Source organism: Ranitomeya variabilis, chromosome 4 (genome assembly GCF_051348905.1).
Source record: "Ranitomeya variabilis isolate aRanVar5 chromosome 4, aRanVar5.hap1, whole genome shotgun sequence".
Taxonomy (NCBI): domain Eukaryota; kingdom Metazoa; phylum Chordata; class Amphibia; order Anura; family Dendrobatidae; genus Ranitomeya; species Ranitomeya variabilis.
Window position 1 is genome coordinate 354,722,139 of NC_135235.1, and position 12,447 is coordinate 354,734,585.

At 39.3% G+C, this 12,447-nt stretch overlaps 1 protein-coding gene across 5 annotated transcripts in view; it reads right to left on the reverse strand.

Annotated features, from left to right (window-relative positions):
• The window catches only part of LOC143764762 (C-Jun-amino-terminal kinase-interacting protein 4-like), a 951,487-nt gene that overhangs the window by 254,575 nt on the left and 684,465 nt on the right, over window positions 1–12,447 (reverse strand). For all 5 annotated transcript variants that reach the window (XM_077250696.1, XM_077250698.1, XM_077250699.1 and 2 more), the window contains one exon: window positions 8,753–8,926. In XM_077250696.1, the coding sequence (XP_077106811.1) occupies window positions 8,753–8,926 (174 nt within the window). The remainder of the gene's footprint in view (window positions 1–8,752; window positions 8,927–12,447) is intronic.

Sequence of the window (12,447 nt, forward strand, 5' to 3'; positions counted from 1 at the left end):
ACTCAATCAGGATATGGCCGGATTAAAACCTGAAATTTTATACAATTGAGTTTCTAGAAGAAGCATCTAAATTTGCGCCTACTGTATAAATATGACTATGTTAAGCAAAACATATGTAATAGGTCTTTATACACGGTTAAATACCTCAAGCGTTGAGTACGGTAGTTAGGATGTTTTAACAGCTATTAACTATTGTATTACACAAATTATGTCATAATAAATATACGGTTAAATTATTAAAACAAATACACCATAAACACGGGTTATACCATAAAACTATATTATACTATGTCAGCTGATTTAATCCTTTGTATGTAAATCCGAACTAAGTGCAATTTCTCATACAGATACTGACATGCATCCATCGGTCTATATGCCTGTAAACCGGTATGTTCCCGAACCACGTGAAAATCTGGATTCAGACGTCGAGATCATAGATGTCAAGAATACCGATGCACCTAAAAGACGTGGAAATTCGTTAAGCAGTTGTCTCAAGAAAAGAAAAGGTAGCGGTTCACTTGAAATACATACAATTCTCACTTTTGTGTAGAAAATCAATTCTGTGTTAACTACTAGTTATATTTTATGCACATCTGCTAAACTAGTTGTCAGAAAAATTCATTTTGAAAAAGAGAATACCCCCGGCCCAAAAAGACAGCTTTATGTAGAAAATCAATTCTGTGTTAACTAATAGTTATATTTTATTTACATCTGCTAAACTAGTTGCCAGAAAAATTCAATTTGAAAAAGAGAATATCCCCGTCTCGATGAGTTCTAACAGTGCGACGTCCATTAAACCAGTAGCTGCGGAGGTGCAATTCTGGGGTTCATACTTGTAAGTATATATCTGGTCTGCTCTATACTGGATTTATGCAAAACATTGTTACAATGATTTCATAGATAGCTGTCATAGTTAACTTTTCAAATATTACGCAGGATCATGGATAACTACCGGCGTGCAGCTTTTCCAATTTTACACCTGTTTCACGGATAACTGACACTTGTATCTTTTCTTTGAGATACGTCAGATCTTCATCCACGAGTTTTGCATCGGCGTAATAATGGATCTGCACAGAATCATCCCCAAAGAGCTGATGTGGCTGTGAGAACAACTCCTCTTTCGCCCATCTGTGTTGTGGATCGTGAGGAAAGCTACGTGGCAGCCAAACACTCCGGGAATCCAAGCCCCAAGATTTCACATCAAAAATATAAGAATGTTTCAAGAGAGAGATTTGCATCGCAGAACGATAGCCCCGGCATAACTCAGGAAGCCAATAGCACAATCCACATTCCACAAGTTACTCCTGAAAACAGAAAAATTGCGCAGCTCGTCGAGGGTATGAAGAGTAATAACCGGGGCAATATACGTTCGTGTCAAACGGTACAATCTGCAGATACTGCACTTGCAGCCTCTTCTAGTGATTTCGGCATTGTATTACCTCTAAAGAAACGATCAGTATCACGGCGTCGTGTAAGTAAAAAACTGAAAGTTGCTGAACATTCATCTTACACCGGGAGCCCTGTGTTGGATGATGAACATGTCAAAATGTTTATTGCCATGTCTGCTCAGTACGTCCATACCAAACTCACACAGATCAAACTAAAATCTTTCTGTGATACGTATGAAAGACTCATAAATGCATGTCCAACACCTGACATTATTGCTGAACTATACGATTTTAAACTAAATCATGCATGTGTACATACACCATCTGTGAATTTAAATAAATCTAAATCCACCTGACTAAGCTTGGATGGCTATGGGTTGAAAAAATTAACTAATAATGAAATGGTCGTAGATCGTTCAGACGTTTTACAGCATTTTTATCATCATCAAAGGCTGCCCCGCAATTTCAACGCGCATATACATACAGACCATTTTAGATTTGTAAATTTGAAGCATGTACAATCATTTGTAGAGGCCGTTAATATTGTTCATGACGGCATTCAGTCATTACTGGCGTGTGATGAGTTATAAAACTCATAAAATGAGAATCACAGTATCAAATAATTCTGGAAAAACACAGAATAAACATAATATGCCCGTAAAATGAGTGTGATGTGTTATAAAACTCATATAAAAATGAGAATGTGCTATAAAACTCATATAAATGAGAATCACAGTATCAAATAATTCTGCAAAAACACAGAATAAACATAATATGCCCATAAAATGAGTGTGATGTGTTATAAAACTCATATAAAAATGAGAATGTGTTATAAAACTCATAAATGAGAATCACAGTATCAAATAATGATGCAAACCACAAAATATACATTATAAAAATGAGAATGTGTTATAAAACTCATATAAAATGAGAATCGCAGTATCAAATAATGCTGCAAAAACACAGAATATACATATGTCCGTAAAATGAGTGTGTTGTGTTATAAAACTCATTGAAAATGAGAATCACAGTATCAAATAATGATGCATTCGCTTTGCGCTAGCGACACCCCACACAATAAATATGATTGTTTTTGCAGTCAACCACACCATTCTGGAAATTAATAATAGGCTTGAGATCTTGTACCATTTTAATTAAGTAAGGATGGACAGTCTGCTATCAAAGAATGATGCAAAACACAAAATATACATTACAAAAATGAGAATGTGTTGTAAAACTCATATAAAATGAGAATCACAGTATCAAATAATGCTGCAAAAACACAGAATATACATATGTCCGTAAAATGAGTGTGTTGTGTTATAAAATTCATATAAAATGAGAATCACGAGAATCACAGTATCAAATAATGATGCATTCGCTTTGCACTAGCGACACCCCACACAATAAATATGATTGTTTTTGCAGTCAACCACCCCATTCTGGAAATTAATAATAGGCGTGAGATCTTGTACGATTTTAATTAAGTAACGATGGACAGTCTGTTATCAAATAATGATGCAAAACACAAAAAATACATTATAAAAATGAGAATGTGTTATACAACTCATAAAATGAGAATCACAGTATCAAATAATGATGCATAAACACAGAATATACATAATATGCCCGTAAAACGGCATGTTGTGTTATAAAACACAATTTTGCACAAAAAACTGTTAATGACTGTCCAATTAACTAATAATTATACATAATATGTCCGTAAAATGAGTGTGATGTGTTATAAAACTCATAAAATGAGGATCACAGTATAAAATAATGGTGCATAAACACAGAATACACATAATATGCCCGTAAAATGTCATGATGTGTTATAAAACACAATTTTGCACTATATGTGCTCATTGGTAATAAAATACACTCCTGGCAGAAACACAGCCTCATTCAAGCTCACAGCAACTACATATAATATGAAAATCTAATAGGATGTAAAAACAATCACACAATTTTGCACTATATGTGCTCATTGGGAATAAAATACAATGAGACTGGTGTTATAAAGTGTAAAAATGAAAATCTAATAGGATATAAAATAAACAGCATGGTGTGTTATAAAACACAATTTTGCACTATATGTGAACACTGTGAATAAAATACATTGCTCTGATTACAGAATGCAATCTCACAGCAGCTACATATAAAATGAAAATCTAATGGGATATAAAAACAACCACACAATTTTGCACTATATGTGAACACTGTGAAAATACATTGCTCCAATAAATATTTTAAGCTGCTCTCTGTGTACTTCTACCAAAAATTCTGTCTGGTGATCATTTGTCAGTTGTCATGTATGGTGTTGAATAACATGTGAAACTCTGGCTGTAGTATATGAGGCGCCAGCAGAACTAGTAATTAGTTAAAACTACCTTATAATGTGTTTTTCCAAGAATGTACTGGATAAATGCTGTACTTGGCTTGTAACACTATATTATTTATTTTGTAAGAAGTGTAATGATGTATGTTCATTGTACTTGTGATACTATTTATTTTGTAAGAAGTGAGTTGATGTATGATCATTGTACTATTTAATGTTTTTGCTTTTATACTCTGTAAGAATTTTTATAGTATTGAAATGTCTTTGAGATGTATTTATTTTACAATAAAATCTTTTAAACTTTTACAATATCGTGTCTTTGGTTTTTATAATCATATAAAACAAACCGCTTCATACTTGCGGGTGTTGTAATATGGCCACATACATAATGTGCCCATATAATGAGACTGGTGTTATAAACCACGTGTAAAAATGAGAATCCTAGGATATTATTATATAACTGGCCCATCTAATAGGATATAATTATATAACTGGCACAGTGTGTTATAAAACACAAGTTTGCACTATATGTGCTCATTGGTAATAAAACACACTTGGTGCAGCTCTTGCAGAGACACATCTGTTTGTAGTTAAGTAAGGAATAGACGCCTCTGTGTAAATGTGGATCTCCAGAAACTCTGACAGTAGTGGTGAATGTCTTGTATAGAGACACAGCTGTGCTTGTCTGTCAGTTTCACACTGATAGCTAGCATCTGCTAGCAATTATGTTATAAAATACATATAAAATGAGAATATGTTTCACATAACAGGCTGCAGACAGAAACACTGCTTCTAAAATACATCTTACAGAAGCTCACAGCAGCTACATATGATATGAAAATCTAAAAGGATATAAAAACACTATCAAATACTGTGATAATAATCACTGTATCAAAATAACAATTGCTCTTGCAGAGACACATCTGTTTGTAGTTAAGTAAGGAATAGACACCTCTGTGTAAATGTGGATCTCCAGAAACTCTGACAGTAGTGGTGAATGTCTTGTATAGAGACACAGCTGTGCTTGTCTGTCAGTTTCACAATGATAGCTAGCATCTGCTAGCAATTATGTTATAAAACACATATAAAATGAGAATACGTTTCACATAACAGGCTGCAGACAGAAACACTGCTTCTAAAATACATCTTACAGAAGCAAGCTCACAGCAGTTACATATAATATGAACATCTAATATAAAAACAATTAAATACTGTGATAATAATCATTGTATCAAATTAACAATATCAAACTGTATCAAAAGGGAAAGCAAGGCAAGGAGGGACAGCTGCCAGACAGGGAGGGGAGGGATTACACACTTTGATACACTTTGATAGGGGAAGGTCCACCTGTCAATTTGAGTTTGACGAGACCTCCCTATGCTATACTACTAACATGTATAAAAAGTATCACGTGATCAAAATACAACTTGCTTAATAATTCTGCATACAGTGTATGATTCTATGAAAGTACATCAGGTTGGCATATGTGAGTAGTATAGAGTGCATCAGGTTGGTATATGTGAGTAGTGAAGATTGCATCAGGTTGGCATATGCATGTAGCATATAGTGCATCAGGTTGTCATATGTGAAAAATATGCAAAGTACATCAGGTTGGCATATGCGAGTAGTGTAGAATGTATCAGGTTGGCATATGTGAGTTGTGCAGAGTGCTTCAAATAGTGCAATAAATTAGAGAAAATCAGGCAAATTTAGTAATCCATGGATGAATGGTACAGATTGAAAGTCTTTTATGCACAAGCCAGGCTCTTTGGGACAGGTATCACATTGCCAAGTGGTGTCCTTTCTTATTCCTCTCTATAAACACACTTGGCACTGTTTTTGTGACCTTCGTCTCTTTGCAATTGAGGGACCTCACCTTGGAAAATGTTGCCTTAGTATAATACTGACACCTTCAGTTACAGAGGTACTGGCCAGCCGTCACATTCCAAAGGGTCTCCACAGTGATTGGTGCAGTCACAGATAGCACCAATCACCACTGACAACCAAATGATAAAAACGTTTTAATTTGTTTAAAATGCTTTTCTGCTGCGCTTGGCAGATCAAGTTTGACATGCTAATAGCTGGTATCTCTGATGTGGAAATGGGGGTGACGATGACCCCCTGGGTGTTGAGTGTAGATTGCCTGCTGTTGGAGACAGGCGATCAAATCATTGTATCTACCCCAATGTGATATTAAAGGGAACCTGTCACCACGTTTTTGGAAGATGGGATAAAAATAGCGTTAAATAGTGGCAGAGGTGGGCGTTACATTAGTGTGTGTGTTATGCGTTTATTACCCACCTAAGTTGCCGAAATAACTTTGCAAAGTCTCCGTTTTCGCCTGTCAATCAGGCTGGTCAGGTCGCATGGGCGTTGTCTTCCCCCAGATTTGGCGTAGTTTTCCGTTGGTGGCGTAGTGGTGTGCGCATGCCCAAAGTCCGGAATCCTCTTCCAGGGGATTTAAAATAGCGCGGTGTTCGTTATTGCATTGGTGATCGGTGGGCGCGGCCATCTTCCTTTGGCCGCGCGTGCGCAGAAGCGGCGCTCTGCTGGCCGCGGCTTCAGGAAAATGGCCGCGGGATGCCGCGCGTGCGCAGATGGATATCGCGGCGGCCATTTTCCTGAAGCCGCGGCCAGCAGAGCGCCGCTTCTGCGCACGCGCGGCCAAAGGAAGATGGCCGCGCCCACCGATCACCAATGCAATAACGAACACCGCGCTATTTTAAATCCCCTGGAAGAGGATTCCGGACTTTGGGCATGCGCACACCACTACGCCACCAACGGAAAACTACGCCAAATCTGGGGGAAGACAACGCCCATGCGACCTGACCAGCCTGATTGACAGGCGAAAACGGAGACTTTGCAAAGTTATTTCGGCAACTTAGGTGGGTAATAAACGCATAACACACACACTAATGTAACGCCCACCTCTGCCCCTATTTAACGCTATTTTTATCCCATCTTCCAAAAACGTGGTGACAGGTTCCCTTTAATAAAAATGTCAGTTGAAGGGGCCCTTACACTGTCCCATATCCCCAAATATTAAAACGCTATGGGTCTCGGAAAATGGCGGCAAACACAAAACCTTTTTTTATACAAATTTAAATAATAGACAAAGATAGCACAAGTAAACACAAAATGCAGCTTTTAAATTTATAACTTTATTATTAAGGGAAAAATAAATTAAAACTTATAGGGCCCTCTGTGAAAAAGTGATTGAGCCCCCCCTTTAAAACATAAATTGACTGAATTGATCTATCACATCTTTGGGAAGCGGAGTTCAAATTCCCTAGCCACACCCATGCCTGATTACTGCCACACTTGTTTTCAATCAAGAAATCACTTAAATAGGATCTGCCTGACAAAGTGAAGTAGGCCAAAAGACCCTCAAAAGCTAGATATAATGCCGAGACTCAAACAAATTCTGGAACATACAAAGAAAAAAAGTAATTCAAATGTATCAGACTGAAAAAGACTATAAAGCCATTTCTGAAGCTTTGGGACTACAGTAAACCATAGTGAGAGCCATTATCCACAAATGGCAAAAACATAAAACAGTGGTGAACCTTCCGTGAAGTAGTCGGCTGGCCGACCAAATTATCCCAAGAACGCAGCAACAAATCATCCAAGAGGGCATAGAAGACCCCCAATACCATCCAAACAACTGCAGGCCTCAGTTAAGGTCATGTTCATGTTCATGACTCGACTATATGAAAGAGAATGGGCAAAAATGGCCTGCATGACAGAGTTTCAAGACAAAAACCACTGCTGAGCAATAAGAACATAAAGGCTAGTCTCAGTTTTGCCAGAAAACATCTTTATGATCACAAGACTTTTGGGAGAATACTCTTGACTGAAAAGACAAAAGTTGAACTTTTTGGAAGGTGTATGTCCCATTACATCTGGCATAGAAATAACACAGCATTTCAGAAAAGGAACATTATACCAACAGTAAAAAAAATAGTGGTGGTGGTGGTGGTAGTGTGATGGTCTGGGGCTAGTTTGCTGCTTCATGGTCTGGATGACTCACTGTGGTAAATGTAACCATGAATTTTGCTGTCTACCAAAAAATCCTGAAGGAGAATGTCAGTCCATCTGTCCGTGATCTCAAGCTGAAGAACACTTGTGTTATGCAGCAGGACAATGATTCAAAATACACCAGCAAGTCTACCTCTGAATGGCTTAAGAAAAACAAAATTAAGACTTTGGAGTGGCCAAGTCAAAGTCCTGACCTTAATCCACTTGAGATGCTGCTGTGGCATGACCTTAAAAAGCCAAGGAATACTGCTGGAGAGATCAGCGCAAATAGGGTCTTATCCAACGCAAAGTGAATTGATATAATCAAATTCTACTCATCATATTGAGCTTTTGATGAAGCATATAAAGTTATTAGGTGCGGCAGATCCACGGTTCAGCAAGTGACCATGCTGTAGATAAATGAACAGGCTATTGTGGATATAACCTGCCTAAGGCTAGGTTCACATTGCATTAACAGCAGCCCTTTTAACACATGTGTTAACGGCTGCTGCTAATGCAAGTGCTGATATGTCACATCGCTAGTGATTGAGTGACGGACCAGGAAACGCTGCAGCCCACGTCCCAGGGTCCGTCACTCAATGACAGCACATTGCTAGAGCACGCCCATTGTGGGCATGCGCTAGCGATGCATCCAACATAGGACTTAATGGCGGCATTAACGGACTACGTTACACCGCATTATGCCGCGTTGTAATGTAGTCTGTCTAACGTGCCATATAAAAGCAATGTGAACCCAGCCTAAGTGACTTCTTCATCAGGAAATACCACACGAGTACAGAGTCAAGAGATAAATCGCTGTCTTAAATATGTAGAATTTCAAATAATGGCGCCAATAGGATCACCTGACAAACAGACATTGTCAGAGTTCACAGATACAACACATGACATTCATGAATTGATGCATATTTGAATAGGTATTTTAACATTGGTGTAAATGACAATGTTCTGTAACAGTTATGTTTTAAGATTAATCAACATTTTTACTTACTCTGAGGTATTAGGTATAAAAAAATTCATAGACTGATTTCGTATAACACTGTTTCCACCAGCAGAAAACATTGCAGCAGAAGACTGGGATCGGTTAAGTCCTATGGATGGAGTTGGAGGTGACGTTACTGCTTTCACTTGTGGTCCAGTAGAAGAACTAAATAATCTGTCAAATCTGGAAAAAAAAAAAGCATTATTTTAACTTAAGATTAGTGATGAGCGAGTGTACTCGTTGCTCGGGTTTTCCCCAGCACGCTCGGGTGACCTCCGAGTATTTTTTAGTGCTCGAAGATTTAGTTTTCAACCCGGCAGCTGAATGATTTACAGCTACTATCCAGGCTGAGTACATGTAGGGGTTGCCTGGTTGCTAGGGAATCCCCACATGTAATCAAGCAGGCTAGTAGCTGTAAATCATTCAGCTGCCCCAATGAAAACTAAATCTCTGAGCAGTCATAAATACTCGAAGGTCACACGAGCATCCTTGGGAAAACCCGAGCAACGAGTACACTCGTTCATCCCTAGTTAAGATTCAACAAGGGTTGCATTTTCTTTGATTGGTGAGATATTTCTAATGCTATTGTGACTTATGTACTAGTACATTATAACATTGTCTCAACTATTTGTCATTTTGAATATTTATAATTTTATGCTAGGCATTTATTTTAGGCTCACACATTCATGTTTGTATCAGTCTTCAATGCAGAGAATATATATTTTATATTCAATAAACTTTATTTTTTTACTTTATCTTCGGTTTACATGTAATTGGAGGATGATATCAATGCCCACTGATCTGTAGTACTTATATATATATATAACTTATATATTGTTATTAATACTGTTCAATGTAATTTAAAGAATATATATATATATATATATATATATATATATATATATATATATATATATATATATATATATATAGTGGATACGGAGATTATTCAGTCCCCTTTACATTTTTCACTCTGTTTCATTGCAGCCATTTGGTAAATTCAAAAAAGTTCATTTTGTTCTCATTAATGTACACTCTGCACCCCATCTTGACTGAAAAAGCCCCCGGAAATTTTGTAATTTTTGCAAATTTTTTAAAAAAGAAAAACTGAAATATCACACGGTCAAAAGTATTCAGATCCTTTGCTCAGTATTGAGTGGAAGCAGGGGTGGACACAGACTGCAGAGGGCCCCTGTGAAAGAAATCTTCCCGGGCCCCTGTGCAATAAATCTTCCCGGGCCCTCCCCCACTCCATAGCCCAACAAAGTTATGTAAACATATAGGTTGTAATATTTATCAGTTTAGAACACAACTATCAACTGTAAATAATTAATTTAAGTTCCATACTTAACAACTGAACACAAAGCAGTCATGCAATTGATGTCATATCCGCACAGAAGACACTTGCAGATCATCCTCTCAGCCAACCACAGATGTTCTTGTAAGGCAGTGTGTGATTAGCTGAGAGGTAACCATGCACAAATGTCACTGTGCACTCCATATAACCTTAAACATGTACCAGGCGCTCTGTAGCTCTATAACCCCATCCACCCCCTATATAGTGGATCGATCATTTTAATAAATTTATTCCAGGGGGGTCGGCCCTTCCCCTACCTAGACCAGTGATTAATTAATTCCTCCCCTCACCCCCCCATTTTCAAGTGTAATGTAAAGACCCAGTCCCGCGGATCACTGAGGCTCTGGGAAGAGTGCACAAACTACTGTCCATGCACAGCAACAGTGTGTCACAAGCAGAGCAAGCAGGGGTGGGATTCAAATTTTTAACAACATGTTCTGTGTTTGTGTAGGAAAACACACCCATTTTTTATGCCACACCCATTTACACGCACCTTTTCCTCAAACATATACAAGTAGGGGCGCAGTTGAAACATACCTCCCAACTTTTGAAGAGGGGAAAGAGGGATAAAGCTTGTGGCGCGCAAAGGCAATTTTTAAGCCACACCTCTGACCACACCCATTTCACAACTAGTCACACCCATATCCACATTCCAACCACAGCCATTTAGCATTGCTGATCACAATGTTTCATAAACAATAATTATAAACAAAAAAATATGGCCACACAGTGCTCCATACTGTATAATGGCCACACATGATGCTCCATACTGTATAATGGCCCCACATGATGCTCCATACTGTATAATGGCCCCACATGATGCTCCATACTGTATAATGGCCCCACATGATGCTCCATGCTGTATAATGGTCCCAAATGATGCTCAATGCTGTGTAATGGCCACACATGATGCTCCATACTGTATAATGGCCACACATGATGCTCCATACAGTATAATGGCCACACATGATGCTACATACTGTATGATGGCCCCACATGATGCTCCATGATGTATAATGGTCCCACATGATGCTCAATGCTGTGTAATGGCCACACATTATGCTCCATACTGTATAATGGCCACACATGATGCTCAATACTGTATAATGGCCACACATGATGCTCCATACAGTATAATGGCCACACATGATGCTACATACTGTATGATGGCCACACATGATGCTCCATACTGTATAATGGCCCACATAAGGCTCCATACTGTATAATGGCCCCACATGCTTCATACTGTATGATGGCCGAACATGATACTACATACTGTATAAAGGCCACACGTGATGCTCCATACTGTATAATGGCCACACATGATGCTCCATACTGTATAATGGCCACACATGATGCTACATACTGTATGATGGCCACATGATGCTACATACTGTATAATGGCCCCACATGATGCTCCAAACTGTATAATGGCCCCACATGATGCTCCATACTGTATAATGGCCACACATTATACTACATACTGTATGATGGCCCCGCATGATACTACATACTGTACAATGGCCACACATGATACTGCGAGCAGTGTAATGACCACACATAGTTACTCCTACACATGCGGCTCTGCTCTGTACACCTCATACACACACGGCTCTACTCCATACACCTCATACACACACACGGCTCCGCTCTGTACACCTCATACACACAGGGCTCTGCTCTGTACACCTCGTACACACACGGCTCTGTTACATTCACAGTGTAAACAACTCCTGACCCCACACATAAGCTTACCGTCTAGCACCATGACAGCACAGCAGAGTCCTGCAATCTGCAATACATGGAAGCCCCTGATCATGCGACTCCTGATTCCTCCCCTCCTGTGACCTCATCACAGGTCCTGTGCACCAGAGTAACGGCAGCCATACATGTGATGTGCGGGTGGAGGGATGCAGCTCTGCAGTGCTGGACCATGGGGCACTCTCAAATCGGGACTCCCCAGCGGGATACGGGAAGGTTGGGAGGTGTGGTACCGGATCACGGCTCTGAATCTCCCGCTCTTCGGGGAAAGGCTGCTTTTTTAACAAGCGGTTCCATCGAACCGGGGAGAACCGGCTGAAACCCACCCCTGAGAGCAAGCTTCAGTGACTTACTGTGACTGAGAGGCCCTCCCCCTCCCTCCTCTCTTCCTGGTCCAGCACCTGCTACCTGTCACCTCACCGCAGACCACAGCAGTTACAACCGGCTGGATAGCAGCATAATATATGCTAGCAGGTGAGGAGGGGGCCCGTTTAACTGTTATATCACATGCGTGCAGAAGAGCGGGCCCCCGGCTTCTCCTGTTAGCAGTAATACTACCTGTCATTCACTTTCATTGCTTTGTTTG